At 36.7% G+C, this 16,050-nt stretch overlaps 1 protein-coding gene and 1 long non-coding RNA gene across 7 annotated transcripts; one reads left to right on the forward strand and one right to left on the reverse strand.

The window, feature by feature from the left end:
- Nucleotides 1–2,661: 2,661 nt before the first annotated feature.
- Nucleotides 2,662–5,124, reverse strand: LOC112168484. Of its 3 annotated transcripts, none has more exons than XR_002924258.2 (6): nucleotides 4,696–5,124; nucleotides 4,451–4,540; nucleotides 4,297–4,361; nucleotides 3,517–3,650; nucleotides 3,043–3,184; nucleotides 2,662–2,948 (listed from the first exon to the last, which is right to left on the reverse strand). It is a non-coding gene; the product is annotated as an uncharacterized LOC112168484 (long non-coding RNA). The 3 variants fall into 3 exon arrangements; XR_005799749.1 differs by having other exon boundaries at nucleotides 3,043–3,102; nucleotides 4,696–5,123; XR_002924257.2 differs by having other exon boundaries at nucleotides 3,043–3,107; nucleotides 4,696–5,123.
- Nucleotides 5,125–10,756: 5,632 nt separating this feature from the next.
- On the forward strand, nucleotides 10,757–13,762 carry LOC112167858 (RNA polymerase II subunit 5-mediating protein homolog). Of its 4 annotated transcripts, XM_040506261.1 has the most exons (6): nucleotides 10,757–10,873; nucleotides 11,116–11,196; nucleotides 11,997–12,086; nucleotides 12,323–12,376; nucleotides 12,507–12,714; nucleotides 13,055–13,762. In XM_040506261.1, exons 1-6 carry the CDS (start codon nucleotides 10,793–10,795, stop codon nucleotides 13,057–13,059), a joined length of 519 nt encoding a protein of 172 aa, XP_040362195.1. In that variant the 5' UTR covers nucleotides 10,757–10,792; the 3' UTR covers nucleotides 13,060–13,762. The 4 variants fall into 4 exon arrangements, 2 of the variants coding, with proteins under 2 accessions (XP_040362195.1, XP_040362194.1); XM_040506260.1 differs by having other exon boundaries at nucleotides 10,778–10,873; nucleotides 12,507–13,762; XR_005799748.1 differs by lacking the exons at nucleotides 10,757–10,873; nucleotides 11,116–11,196 and adding an exon at nucleotides 11,641–11,860 and having other exon boundaries at nucleotides 12,276–12,376; nucleotides 12,507–13,762.
- The last annotated feature ends 2,288 nt before the right edge of the window (nucleotides 13,763–16,050 follow it).

Here is a 16,050-nt window from a genome sequence, read left to right on the forward strand (position 1 = left end):
CTCGACTGCCACTCACGTGAGGAGGAGAATAAGCTACCTCAACTGCCACTCACAAACACAAAGTAAGTGAGGAGGAGACCTAGTAACTACACCCTGGTATGGTGAAGAAAACATTCAAAACCAACAAAACCATAAATCCATAAGACTTCCCCACCTTGCTCATGAGAAAATAAATATATTCTAGTGACATGACCCCGCACGCCAAAATATTCTTGAAAACATAAACAAATAGGCGAGAATCCTTCCGAAAACCTCAAGTACGATAATATGGCAGAAAAAGTCTCAAAATCGCCAAATAAGATATAATATAGTTTCTGGAATTCTCCTCGGAAAAATCTTCATCGATCAAACACATAAATCACAAATTTAAAATTGAGCGCAACAAACTTAAATTCGAAAGTTCAAACGATATAGCAATAAATATTTAAATCCGATTAATATGCCCCATAATTTAAACCAATTATTTAAATCACAAACTCATTTCCCAACTCATACTCGAGATGGATTAATCAATTTCCGAAAATCAAATCATACTCCCAAAAAATAAATCTTAAATCCAAATCCGAGTATAATAAAATTCAATTCCGAAACTCGTATGGAAAAACAATGCCCAAAAGTATAGTCTAAAGCCAAATATTATGCTTAATAAATAAAATGATAAATAATTAAATAAACCAATCATCATTTCGGGAAAAATAAATGCATGCATCATTCTTTGAAAATAAAAGTCCACTCACAGTACTATTTAGGCGATCACGTGTACGACTTCCTTCGTCGAGCAATAACTCGGTATGTCGCCCTATACATAAATATAATTCGTGAATAACGATTCGGCAATTAAGTACGATTCTAATAACTTATCATCCTAATCAAACTTCCAATTTCTTTTCCAATGTAATCCAACTTCACCTCTAATACCAACTCATTAGTTTAAAGGTTCTAGGGCAGAACCGAGAGAAATCCGACGGTCAGATTCTCAAATTCGATAACCGAAATTCTTAACTTTTCAAAAATTCATAATCTATTTACAACTTCTCCAATCTTCACCAAAATCACATATTCAACCTCTACAAAATTATAGGATTTAACTAGCTAAAACTAGAATTTAAATTATGTTTAAACGTCACCACTGTTCACGCATCGCACTGTTCACGTGCGGCACTGTTCACTAGCGGTCAACTTCTCCGATGGTCACCAAATTTTGACAGCAGCTTCATCTCAACCCCCCTAGCATTTTTCTCAACTACACCAAGTTCAGAAAACAACTAGAACTACCTCAACAATTAAGAAAATAGTAAACCCCAATTTGTGAATAGTGCCCGGATTTCAATATCAAAAATCCTCCAATAAATCTATGCAATATTAAACTTAAAAGAAAACCCATGAGGTAAGGAAGAGATTGATACCATTTTTGCTGCTGGAAATTGCTCTCTCTCTCTCTCTCTCTCTCTCTCTCTCTCTCTCTCTCGTAAAGGATGGGGAGAATGGCTGGAAATGGGGCTGATCAGCCCCTAATAATTAAGGTGTAATGAAATGACCAAAATACCCCTCACACGAAAATACCCATAACTTTGGCATACGAACTCTGATTTTTACGTACCATACATGCACGCGCTCGGTTTAACGTCCTCTACAACTTTCATGAAGGAAATTTTCTCAAATTTTGACCCGAACAAAAGGGTCAACTTTTAGGGCCACTAAAAGTACTGAAACGACAGTAAAAGTGAAAGTAGTTGTCGTTTACCGTCCAAATGACTAGTAAAAGGATAAATTAAGATACGGGACATTACATTCTCCCCTCATAAAAATTTCGCCCTCGAAATTTCATGCCGGTTAGAAAAGAAAAGGCACACCAATTGATTCAAAAATACCTAAATCTCAAAACTTATCAACTCTTCCTTAGATTAAGCTTTTCTTTTTGCAACCTCAAATCAACCAACAGAAACTCTTATGATCCTCACAATAAAAGCAATGAAAACATGCTTATAATCCAAAATTATCAACGTCCAAAGTCGAATAACTTGTCCTGCTGAACCATGTAGCACAGTAAATTCACACGTACATGAATTCCGGTGTAAAAGAAAATTCATTTCAATGGTTGGCTCATATGACACCTGGTATTGACGTCACAAACCACCCTGTTAAAATTATAGCATTCATAAATTTCTCATAAAAGTCGCTTAATGAAGATCCAACCCATTCACCATCAATATTGTGATAATCACAAGATGGTCATTGCTAATCGACAATTCCAAAACAAATAAATTCCTTAGCTACCACAAGACAACACTTCCTTCCACTACAGGAAAACAAGCCATTTACGACGTGCAAAACACGCCGTAAATGACAATTTACGACGTGAAAATCCGGACAAAAATGCGCCCTTATAGACCGTGTCGTAAAAAATGAAATTTTTTATCTTTTTACGGCGTGCATTTTGCACGCCGTAAATGACCCAAAAGCACGCCGTAAAATTTGGTATGCACGCCGTAAAATTTAGTACGCGCGCCGTAAATGACCCAAAAGCATGCCGTAAATTTTGGTTTAAGGCATGCTTTGCACGCCGTAAATTCAATTTTTTTTTAAATAAAAAATATATATTCCCTGTTGTTCCAATGTCACCCAGAAACACTATAAATAAAAAGAATAACAAATCTGTCGTTGTTGCAATTTCATAAGAGAACATTCACTTGTATAAAAAATTGAGCAGTATACAAACAAATGTTGTGGAAGCAATAACAAATGAAGCTTATAGCAAAACCAATACAAATAAAATGAACCTAAAGTGGTAGTGTAAAGCCATTGGGGTGGATTGCCTCAACCGTTCACTACACATTGCCACATTCCACTTCAAATACATCTTGTGTCTTAAAAGAACAGCTTTACTTGGATCTTCATGATAAATTCAACACTTACGGATGCCTCTTGTTTCCCCATTGAAGTTGGAGCTGGACAATATTGAATGACATTAATAAAGAGCTACAAAATTCACTATTTCAGTTTAACCCTGAACTAATGGGTAAAAATCTACACTATAGTTACCTCTCCTTTAAAAGATTATGGAGCTCCAATTTTGCAGTCATCTAATCTTCTAATTAAGATCTGAACTGTATACAAGACCATCAGTTAACTCATAAATGAAGTACTCTTGTACCTTGAATGAATTTGCGAACACAGGGGCCATCTACGCCATCACAGACAAAGAAGTAGAAAACAGAAAACAGTAATGTTACACTGTATCTAGGGTTCATGAGAAGACATTGCATACATCTTTGCAAAGGTTTTCCTGAGAAATCAGTCGAACTACCGGCAGGTAAACAAAACTTCATCTTACAAACAACAAAAGGAAGGTATACCATATATTTAAAAAGATAGTATTAACATAATGCGATTATTACTTGGGAGCCCCGAGGTCAAAGCAAGAGAAAAAAATAATGCATTCAAGTATTATTGTCTATGCCTGGCCAGGAGTGGATGATTCCACTAACAAATGGATGTCAAAGCTTTGAGAAATACCTGGCCAGTTCAATACAATGCCGTCCCTCAATCAATGGCCTGTTTTGAATTAACCATTCTGCAAATGCAAATGTCCCCGGCCAGAGTAAATTGGCATTCAGCTGATGAAATGAAAATTCTCGAACGATCAACTCCTGGAACAAGCCAAGATTCACATATTTATTTCAATAATTTGAGATTCAAACTCTAGAGGCCAAGGAATAACAAAGACCAGGCGAAATACACTGAAAAATAGAAATCAAATACAGAATTTTAAGTGCCACAACCTTCTAAGAAATACTCAAGAAGAACGAAAAAAACCCAGGGGGAAAAGGTCAAAATAACTCTTGTAGAAGAGCTGCTGCTGCTACTATGTAAGTAAATGCATCACTAAGTATCCAATTAAATACAGTTGAATACATACATGCTCGTCTATATATTTGATTCCTCCATTAAACACCAGATAAGTATGAAGTTAAAGTTTGTTTCTAAACAGGAATAGAACATGTAAACTCTTCACAAATTTGCAAATTTCATTGCACAGCTTCCACATTCTGTCACTACCAAAGCTCAAATGTACTATATTACTCCTAAAACAGCTCATGAAAAGCATTTGCTTGTCACCAGCCATAGAAATTTAAAGTGGAAGCTCACACATTCTATCATTCAAGCTCAAAACTTTCAATAGGGAAAGATCAACTCTGACATTATAAATATCAATACAAGTTTACAAATGGACCTATGAAAGTCAAAATTACGTTTCTGGGTGTTGAACTGACAAAAAAAATAATAGATATTTACCATTATTCCAGGAAACTGATGCTTCCTCTCTACGAAGCTTTGCTGGGTCTCTGTGTTTTCCTCACCTGCAAATAACAACACCCACCCAGTAAGTCAAAATTTCACTAAAATTGAGAGTTGGTTAGAGAAACAGAGAGAGAGTGTATGTATGTACCACTGGAATCGTCTTTGCCATCACAGACAAACTCTTGATCACTGTTTTAATATCCTTGGTGATCGCAAATTTAATCAAATCCTACGCCATCTACTCCAATTAACAAGAATCAGATCAAACTGATATACAAATCCAAATCGAGCAAATAACGTATACATATGGATTGGATTGAATTGAATGATCGTTGGGATCAAATTCAAAAATTCAAAACGAAAAATTCAAATTGAAAACCCTAGATTACTGACCGATGAGCTGCGAGGAGCGAAGTGCAGAGCATCAAGGATTAGAGAGTCGACTATTCGATCGAAACGGTGCGTATTTGAAGAACCGAATCAAAAAATTCGGATGTGAGTCCCTTGACAAAGGCTCTGATATCGTCGGAGACACCGAACTTATGGAGCTCCGCCTCCGATGGCTCACTGGCGAAGGCGGAGGCGAAGTAGAAGGTGGAGGCGGATTTGACAATTGAGAGGTTGGAGAGCTGAGGGGGTGTGATCTCGGAGACAGAGAGTGACTTGATTTTGGCGGAGGAGCTGGTAATGGTTTGAGATTTCTCGAAGCTTTTGACGGAGAGAGAAAGATAAGAGTGAGGGATGGACTGAGAAGGAGATTTAACTTTAATTTTGGCCAAATTTCGTAGCTGTTTTGATTACACAAAGACGGCAATACTCCAAACGCGTCGTTATAAACATTTGCACAATAACAAACACGGCATGCTTTCACTGTACGCTTTGCTTTATTATTTAAAAATGCAAGTTTCACGGCGCACATTCAATGCACGCCGTGAATGAGTATCATTTACGGCATGCATTTAATGTACGCCGTAAATTCAGCGTCGTGAATGATCAGTTTTCTTGTAGTGTTCCTTGTTTGTTTGTGCTTAAATTTCTAATCAAATGTCGTTCACGTAAAGGTCCCTTAGTTGTCAAGCATAATAAAGGTCAGCCTCGAACGAACCTATAAGTTCTTAATCAAGTCGATTATGGGGTCAATACACTTCCGCTGTGCTACTCTGATACCTGACTAAAATCATTAGTCCAGCCTTGAGATGACGTTCCGAGTCAACTAAGAAAACTCATTTGATAGCTACCTTACTGGCCACACATATAACACCTCACTCGAAAACTTTTATAAATACGATGATGTGAAAAACTTTTCTAAATCAAATGTGTCTCAAGAGATTTACTAATTACCAATGTCTCCAATCAAACTGCTACTATTTCTCACAAGTTAGTACTCACTTAACTACCATGCCATGTACCATGCCTTCAGAAATCCCGTGCAAGCAAAAATTATAACTACTAACTCTACTCCAGCTCAACGAATCAAATCCGGAAGAAGATGCATCACTCTCAAGTTGTTCTTAGCCGAGGCTACACTTCTTTAATAGTCATAGATCTGAAATCTGGTTGAACCCATGTCGTTCTCGTTGATCTCTATTGCCCCCAAAATGATATTCTTAATTCATATACCCAGGTAATTCTCACTACCGAGAGCACCAAAATCTGAATTACTAGATGCTAAACTCGAATTTCGATCAATCCAAAATAAAATAGCTTTCTTATTCAGTTAGGAAAACTCTCTCTTATAACTACTCTACTAGCCCTAAATAGAAACATCTCCAACCAACTGTCTGACAAAACCTCATGACAATTTCATTACAGCTACGACATTGCGGAAATTTTCCAAACCCTGTATGTACCAAATCCTTTAATGGACTACGATGTCTCCAACACTAGTAGATGCTCCAAATCTGATCCAAGAGTTGACCAACTAGATTAGAAACTCAATACTTGAAATGAACGATTCTCAAACTGAAACCTTGCTAGTCATAATAATTTGATCGATTCCATAGCAACCTCGCCGAACTCAATCATCCCAAAAGAAAGGTTTACCTCCATTCGTGACTGAAAAACCTTATGTTTGAAGCAACCTGTAAATGGTTCAATAAGTAAGCAAAAGTGCATCGTGTTACGTGAGCGTAAAGTACCCCAAATACTGCAGGGAAGAAAATCAACTCGTGAAATAAGAAAAAGAAATATTGAAGCAACGACGTAATCCACAAGCAGGAAAGAAATTCTTTCATAGTCCCCAAAAGACTTATCGAGAAATCCATCATTGAATGCTACCAGAATCCCGAAACTTGTTGACTAACGTCGCCTGACTTGGATACACATTTACGCAAGCGTACGTATCGTTGTCAAAATAGGGAAATATTAAGCCCAAAGTTTATCGTACCACGGGGATTAGTGGCTAACCCACAATCCTTGGGTAATCGGAAATAAAGACACTTAGCAAACAAAGAAAATAAAAAGAAAATAAATAAAATAAAAATAAAAAAAAAAAAAAAAAGTTAATCTAAGGCACCAAGCCTTAGCAATGCTCGGCTTTGATTTTCACCAAAGCCTAATCAAAACTAAGAGCCTAGTTGTGGATGTGCACAAATGAGTGGAAGAGTTTAATGTTTGGGGGTTGATTTTAACTTAACAAATAATAACGAAATGTAAAGCAATAAAAATAAAAATGAAATGTAAACAATAAAAATGAGAATGTCGGGTGCTAGGGAGGTTCCTTCACCCAAATCTCGTGTGTCGGAAGCTAATCTAATATAGATGCATATTTCCTATTTTGGCAGTAGTCGTATCCAAGGCGGTTCAAGGCTCAAAGACCGAAATTCCCTTTCATGGTATTCCTACTCCGGTTCAAGGGTCACTAATTCACATCAAGAGGCGTAGAGATCGAGGAATTAGACTACTAAGCGACCTGCCCGCGCAATCACGCAACGGGTGTAAATCACCATGCTTATAACCCCTCGAATAAGAAATTGAAGGTTTCTAGCTTAGGAATTAGAGGGGGTCAAGCCTCTAACTCCATCCTAGACATGCTCAAAATACACACCCTAGAGTTGACTAGGCTCCTAGACATGCATTTTAACCCAACAAAAATAGATATAAACATCCATCATATGAAAATTGCATCATTACATTAAATTAAACATCTTTTACACAAAATTTGGGTTAGGGACACAACCCTAAAACCCAACAAGAAAATTACTCACAACCCATAATTATAGACATCAAAACTACAAAATTCAAAGAGAAAAGAAAAGAGAAGTGTAGGAGAAAACAATAACAAGCCACAAATTGCTATAAAGCAATTATGGCTAGTCTTGATTTATGGCTTCCCACTTTTACCCAAATTTAATGGTGATGAATTTTCCGATGCTTGGGCTCCCCCTTTGAAATTTGTGGAATTGTTGAGAAGATTGAATCTTAGTGAGGTAGATCTTGGTGAGGAGAATTTATTGGTGAGGAGGAAAGAAAATCTTGGTGAGGTGAGGAAATCTTGGCGAGGAGGAAAGAAAATCTTGGTGAGGAAGAAATTTGATGAGGTGAGGTGAAGTGGGAATCTTGGTGAAGTGGGAAGAAAAGATGAGAAGGAAAATTGAAGAAAATGAATCTGGTGGAGGATTGGTCTGATGGATATCCCCGTGCGGCGGAATTGTGTATGTATATATATGCTCTCGGCTATCACGAAGGAAGAGAGAAGAATAGGGTTTTTAGACTTATGGACTGCCACGTGTCAAAACCAGATTGATTGAATAATGTAGGAGAATTTGATCACGTGCTGTGTTGGCTGCAACCTTAATTAACCAATTGGTTAATTAGTTAATTAACCTTGTGTTGCTGCGTGTCACATGCTCATTGGTGGAGCTGATTCTCTTCATTCTGTTTGCTCAGCCCACGTGCCTCCTTCTATAATTAAACAATTGTCTAATTAATTAAACATTTGTTTAATTAATTGAACATTGTTTAATTAATCCCTCTCACTATTATTCTGTATATTTTCTTTTCTCTCTCTTTTGCTCCGATCTTGAGGCACCTCTGTCCAAATTATTTTAGGGTGATAGACTTCTATCTCCTCGCTCAAGTTGATCATGGTTGACAAATGTTGACTTTTTCGTCCTTTTGTCGATAATTCCCATTAGCTCCAATTTCGCCTCATTTTCTCACGATTTCCGTAACTCCGCTTATTTTCTACGAAATAAATAAAAATAGATTAATTACATAATAATTAGTTTGAGGATTAGCTTAATTATAGTGTTTTAGATATAATTACACGTATATAAATGCGTGTAATCATCGCCCCGCAAGGAAAAACTACTACCAAACCTTCACCATAACTTAAAGATTTTAAACTAAGATCATAACTACATCACCTAGCACTTCCACTTGAATTACTATGGACACCCCGTGGGGTCACTACGACTATTTCTTGATCCCAAGTTCAACAATTTCACCCAAATGGATATCCAATGACACTCAATAGTACCTTCATGCGCGATAAAAGTGATCGCAACCGTTGTAAGACGATCCAAATGTCCTTGATTTCTGAAACCTTTCAAAACTTCAATACTCCCCTTTTTGAGCTCTTAATCGGTTCCCACTTCCAAATTTCGCTACACAGTTCATCCTCCTCTGACAACAACACCAGTTTTATGATGAAGGACACCCGTCTAACATCTCGTATCACCTCCAGCGATACCATGATCTGAAAGTGGTCCCACCACCCAACAATCAAATTCCAAGTTCAACCCATAAGGGGTTTGACTCAAAATATAACTTAGAACTCTGGTCAAATTATGACTGGAAAATCTTCCTGAATCAGCTGGGAAAACCCACGTCCTTAGAGTTACTCTACTTACTACTCTTATAAAATCTCAACCATTCAATCTATCAATTTCTCCATCAAGAACTTACTACATTTCAATTCCTATGGTTCCACGATTCAGAATTCGAATCAAACTCCGTATCATATAGTAATTCACTTGAACCACTATGGATACCCAGTGTCACTACCATCAATCCCCGAAATTGCGTTAAACCATTTCACTAAAATCAATAACCAAAGGCACACACACTCTCGTACAATATCATTTACAGAGAGTTGGTTCTAATCCTCTCCATAATTATCGACCAAGATCAACTCCATTGCAAAACTTTAAGCGTCCTGCCTACTTAAACTTAAAACACAAAATGACTTTAAAAACTCACTCCTGTACATCTCCATACTCACTACGATCCAAAACTTAAGGAAACCAATTCATAACACAAAGAGCCACAAAATCAATTTCCTTCACTTGAATAAAACTATGTCCACAAGCCATGGCCAGGTCAACAGACCAAGGTGTCCAAATGGAGGAATTTCCAATCCAGTTTCCTTTGTGAATTGCATGGTATCATTCCAAAATGATGCTCGCAACACCAACCACGTCTACGTGACACATCCCCCGAAACTCGGTTCAAAGTCAGAACCACTATTACTGTTAGCCCCACTTCAAACAACAATTCTGATTCTAAGTATTCGGAGACAGCCCAAAGCTATAGTTGCTCGTCTCAGTCACTCAAACACGAAATCGAACTCCGTTCTCGCACCTTAAACCTTGCTTCAACAAACTTACTGGCATCGAGGAAGAAATAACCACAACATTTCCTCGAATCATACTTCGTAGCACAACTCGAAATTTTAGAGTAGTCTTACTCTACCATCAACAGGGAAAATGTGCAAAACATGCGAACAATCCGCTACACAACGAAAACCCTAGAAGGTCGACGTACAAGAGGCATAGCACCTAAAGGAACACCATCTAGTCATATACCTTACACACTTAATGAGTACATCAGCACCGAAGAGTAAACGATGGGGAACCATTGCAGTCGGGCCATCACTCGGGAGGTATTGTGTAACATAGCGTATAAGGTAACATGATATAAACAAGTCTACAGAATCTAACAACCTAATGCTCTGATACCAACTGACAGGACCCGCCCCGAGTTTCACCCCGAAATCCGAAGTAGCCCTGCGGGGTCCACCTTAGAAGAAATTCTAACAAAAATTTGGTGGAACTTCTTCTAAAATGGACTACCCAAAATCTGTAGAAAAAACATTTACACTTCTAAATCAATTCATCCTTATGCTCCTGGAGCCACCCTACTCCCCAAATCAACATCATCCCAATTCACATAACACAAATCACAACTTAAATAACATTAATTCCTCAGATGATCAGAGCAATTCTAATAGCAAGGGTAGTCAAGGAAAACCTAAATCAAAGAAAAATCTGGAAGCCATGCTGTTGACTATGCCTCAACTCCAATGTACGCCCGACCTCAACTAATTTAGCCTGCAAACTGGGCATTTAAAGGGAGTTAAGGTTATGGCATTGCCGAAACAATCTGGAACCAAGCGAAAACTGCATGCTGTCATGCTGATGATAAAGTTGAGGGCTTTAATCTGAAATTTGTCTACTTTTGTTAAATTTGGTTTGGTCTGATTGTGCGAATGAATTGTTTTCACGTTTCAGGTGGGTCAGAATCTGAAAGTGATGTCTCAGAAAGCCTCTCTGACATCGACGATGCGCAGGTATGACTATGATTAATGTAGTCCTTTTGTTGTTTTTATTGAATAATGAAAAACAAAAGCAGTCTACTCATCAGGTTTCTACGAGATCGCTTGCGTCGTAGCTACTTAGGTATATTGCTTGGTCTGAACTTGCTTGTTGCTGTCATTGTTTTTTTTTTTTTCTTAGAGATTTTGTAGATGAATGGTTCTTCAGCTTTATTATGTATGAAATCTTGACATAGGAGGGATTGTGTGATTTGTAGATTGCTCCATACCTTAACAACAAGAAGGAGACATTCTATAAAAGCATCATTTGGGAAGCGATGAACAGAGATTCTGCTAAGGCAATTCCCTTGTAACTCCAGGAATTAATTCATGTATGTTTCTTAGGTCCTGTTCTCTTTTTTTTTCGGTGGTTTCTTTTCACGTTTCTATGCATATTATGTTTATACTTATTGAGTTCGACGAAATGAGAAATAATAATCTAGTAGTAATTGACTGTAAGAACTCATTCACTCTTTTGCTCAGTATGTTCACCTTTTGCCTATATTCTCATTTTCGTGATTGTGCAGATATTCGTCAATGACTATCTTGCTTTCCTTCAACATTTGTATGTCTCCAACTTATTTGGCATCCTACCTGATTAAAAGCCTAATATTTGCTCTCACTTCTGTTTCTGGTTTGTCTAAGCTTTAGTCCCCAAAATCCTGAAGTATGAATCTTCTGTCTTCCATGCAATCAACGTGTCTGTTGAACCCAATCTTTGATCTTATTCACAAGTTTGAACTTCTTCTGAGATCCTAATGCCATTATGTATCTTAAAGCTCCACCACATAAGTATGTTAATGTTTTTAATTACTGACAGTCATATGTATCCAAATTCTAATTTCATTTGAGTTTATATCTGCATGGCTAGCCTTTCATGTGTGAATTGTCCTCTGAAGCATATGCTTGGAAGTGTTGACCAGCCTATTTGCAATTCTGTAAATTCCTGCGTAGTTGTAAAATGTAATACTTGATATGATACGTGGGTGCTGCATTTGATTTATTTTGTAGTTCTGCTCTTTACTATCTGGTCTTTGTTCAAAGAAAGACCTCCAGCATTGAGTTTATTGATTTCTATATACAATCGTCAATATGACAGGGAAAGAGCAGAAAACAAGCACGAAAACCTCAGAAAGCTGCTCCTCCAAACAAAGCAGTCAAAATTTCTACTGAGATGGATGATAGAAAGGTAAGTAAGGTGGCTAAAAGTTATTTGGTGCTTTCATATTTGTGTGTTGCAGTTTAAGTTTCAAATTATGAACAGAAAAGTGGTCTCTTCTCCTTTGTGCGACAAATTAGTCAAGTTTGATTAAATCTCAACAGTTGTGATAGATTATTCCCTGTCATACCTATTCCCTTTTTTTTTTTTTCCGATTAGGGTTGCATTTCCTCAGTTTTGGAGATTGTGGCGTTTTGTTCATGCAGAGGCCAAGTTCAAAAATCAACTATGAGGCCTTGAAGAAATTAAATGAAGAGGATGTAAGTCTCTTTTTGCTGGCTTATATTTTCAATCAGTTGCTCTCTTATGCAATTCTCATATCATATCGTCTCTACATCTTAATTGCATACCTAAATTTGCAACATCTAATATTTTCATTGTAAAACTCAGGGTAAACATGCAGCTGACTTTGAAGAAGGCAGCCATGGTGATATGCAGCACTCAAATGACAAATTCGACGGTGAAGCACAAAGTTTTAGAGGCAGTTATGATGATGAGTTGGATAATGAACATGCATATAGTGAAGATGCTGAAGGCAGACAAGGCTATGAAGACGAAGATACATATTTTCCAAATGATGGTTATAATGAATATGGCTGTGAGGATGAGTATTGTTTTGACGACTTCTGACACTCTCTGTTTGTAATGATTCAATGTTATCTTTCTTTCATGGTTGAGTTGCATAATGTAATGACCTTAAAGCAATTTTCTCCTGTGCTTTTGATAAATTGTTGAGATGCATCGGGATTGTATCAGTCTAAAGAGAAACTCATTTGAGCATTGTTTCTATATTGAAGTATAAGAAAGAAAAATGAGCACAATTCTATAGGGAAACTGATAGGTTCATAATTTCATACATTTTTATACCCTTAAATGTAGGATTCTAGGCTTACTTCTTATCATTTTTGAGTCATTTACTTTGTGTTTGTGTTTTGTAGGTTAAATTGGAGAAAAGAAAGATTTGGAGCTTAAAATCAAACGCAGGACTGAAAGGGTGCTTGCTATCCTAAGTGTCCAGAATTGTCTCTGTTTTGCGTCAACTTCACAGATTAAACTGTACCTTCTAAGGAGGAATTAGCAGGCAAGCCTTATACCATTGGAAAGATATGAATGTTAGCTTTCTGAGGAATTTTAAGGAAGTGGATTCGCATTTTTCTGGAGGAATTTATGATGATTTAAGTGAACCTAGTTCGGGAAGGCAGATTCTGACGGATTTTGCATATCTTTTGGGAATCTGACTTGTGAGGCCCAAGTCCGTTGTTCTTAGCACTTGAATGGAACAAGGCTGAACGTGTTTGACATATTTGGAGTAATTTCTTGCATTGACTTTAGTAACCCTGCGTTTCTTTGGAGAGAAGAAATCTATTCCAAGTTGGACTAGAAGACCGAAGAAGCCCAAGTCAAGTAGGGATTGGGAGGGACATACAAAGCAGAAAGCCTAGCACGTCTAGAGACACAAGAAGCAGCATACTCCGCAAAGAACTAGGAGAAGAGAAGCTCTCACCATCGCTGGACCCGAGTTCCTCAATTCTTCCATTGTTTGTTTCATGTTTTCTTTGATTCTAGTCATGTTTTTCATAGTTATGGATTGCTAAACTTCTAAGCTAGGGCTGAGATGAAGCCCCTAGTATGACTATTCTATTATTTGGTTGGTTTGCTATTGAATTTCTAGATTTCCATGTTAAACTCTTAATCACCGTTTAATAGAATTTCTATTCAAAATCTTTGCTTGGGATCAATAAGACCTAGGTTTTGTTTATGAGTTATTTGGTTGGAGAACATGATGCTTGATCAATGAGTAGATGTTTTCTAGGGTGCCAAAAGATAATTCAATCTTGTGATTAAAGAGTTGTGAATTAAGAATACAAGTGCTTGATCATAGTCGATATTCTTGGTTGCATGATTTCCTAGTTCTTTTGTGCTTAATGGAGTTGAACATGTTTGCTTGAACCTGATCATTAAGTGAAGTAAATTATAGTTTGGCTACTTGAGTTCTATACAAGATCAATAAGTTGGAATTCATAGGTTATAAGAACTTTGGCACATGTCTGGGATCAATAAAGCTTATGTACGGAAATCTTTAGCATGATATCTAGGGAATTCAATTGTTATCAACTAGAGAGTAGGATAAGAGTATTAGGTGGTGGATTCAATGCTTTAGCATCTTCATAATCTGATTCCTTTAGCGTTTAAATCTCATTGCTCATTCTTGTCTTTAATTTCAGTTTTTCTTTCTTTAGTTTTCTGTTTAAAACTCAATCACATCATAAAAATCAGTTTGTTTCACTTAAGTATAGCACATTTATCATAGCAAAATTGTCTCAATTCAGTCCTTGAGGGAATGACCTCGTGCTTGCACCTTTATTCTACAATTGATTCGTGCACTTGCGAGTACTAAATTAAAATTAACAACAAGTTTTTACAACTAATTTTTGATACAAATTTGTCACATTCACATTTTTTTAATAGAAAGAAAAATAAATAACCACCCAAATTTCTAGAGCAAGTTCACTCTGAGTCTGTAGGTAAAAGCTCTGTTTTTTATTTTTAATTTTTTATTTTTTATTTTTTTATTTTTATTTTTATTTTTTATTTTTATTTTTTATTTTTTATTTTTATTTTTTATTTTTTATTTTTTATTTTTTTATTTTATTTATTTATTATGTTTATTTCCACAGGTTTTTGAGTCAGGATCTTGTTCTATTAATTTATTTCTTATAAATAAAAAATATTTGATGTAATTAATTAGTATTAATGAATATTTTTGGAAAACCTACCAACAAAGTTATTAAATAATTTAGGTGAAGGAAAGAAAAAACAATGAAATTATTTACTACTCTAAAATTACCCCTAATTTTAGGTAACTTAAAATTATGTGAAATTGGTGTTTTGGATGCGCACAACTTTTTTAAATTTTGAACTCGATAATAAAGTGTGCTACATGACAAATCTGTGAGAATTTTAAACAAATTTTTCAGACGCTCGAAGTATTTGTTACGATTTTTGAAAGTTTCAGAATTAGATAAAATTATTTTTAAAAAAGACTTTACGCCGTGCGATCTAGAATTTTCATTTATTCACCGCTTACACCCTAGAGTTAGATCAGATTGTCGATTTAGACTGTACAACCCGATTCCTAACAACAGAGACACCATGACTCGACCCGATCCTTGTTTTCAATTGAAGCCGCCTCAGGTCGATAGAACTGTGGTGTTTGAACTGTCTCAATGGTGTGGGATGAATCGTGGCCTTTGTTTGTTCATTCAAAGACGGGAGGCACCGATATAGAGCCCAAAAGCTCTTGCTTTTTCATTGGCTTTTCTGCAAAACTCCAGTTGAAATTGATGGTACATGAGATATGAAAAACGATCCTCTCGTTGTGCTCCACATCTTACTATACTTAGTTTTTTATTTTGGTTAATTATCGAAGATTTGGTGTTTTGGGTGCACACGGCCTCCTGTCTTGCAGATGTCACCATGAATTTGTCTTTGGCTAGGTTGGAGCCCTGGGCTCTTTGGGCAACCTTCTAGGGCATCTTTTTGCTCTTGGGCTAGGCTCCTACAAATTGAGCTGGAAAACAGGGGTGGAAGGTTGCAAGTCAAATCATTTGTTTCCTTTCTAAGGCAATTTGTTGTTGGAGCCATGACAATTTCTTTGGTGGTGGACTTGCTCTTATAGGACTTGCTTCACACCACATTTGATATCGATGTGTAATACCACCCCAGGTGGTCACTTATGTATCGTATTATCGATGATAACTTAATACTAGAAAGATTTATCTTCGGTGTAACACCATTACTTGATGATTGAAATATGAAAAAGAGTCAGAGAAAAGAAATAAAGAAAACGTTAGACACACAAAAACTGACAAATGTGAATAAATTCGTCTAGATTCCGGTAAAAATCAAGCAACAGTTTGGTCTATAGTCACTC

Source organism: Rosa chinensis, chromosome 5 (genome assembly GCF_002994745.2).
Source record: "Rosa chinensis cultivar Old Blush chromosome 5, RchiOBHm-V2, whole genome shotgun sequence".
In the NCBI taxonomy this organism is placed as follows: domain Eukaryota; kingdom Viridiplantae; phylum Streptophyta; class Magnoliopsida; order Rosales; family Rosaceae; genus Rosa; species Rosa chinensis.

What these genes read in the sequence shown, in the direction of transcription:
- LOC112167858 (XM_040506260.1), top strand. Translation starts at nt 10,793, where the DNA reads ATGAATTGTTTTCACGTTTCAGGTGGGTCAGAATCTGAAAGTGATGTC. An exon ending in CTGACATCGACGATGCGCAG is followed by an intron (nt 10,874 to 11,115) that starts GTATGACTATGA and finishes TGTGATTTGTAG; the next exon opens with ATTGCTCCATACCTTAACAA. An exon ending in AGAAATTAAATGAAGAGGAT is followed by an intron (nt 12,377 to 12,506) that starts GTAAGTCTCTTT and finishes TGTAAAACTCAG; the next exon opens with GGTAAACATGCAGCTGACTT.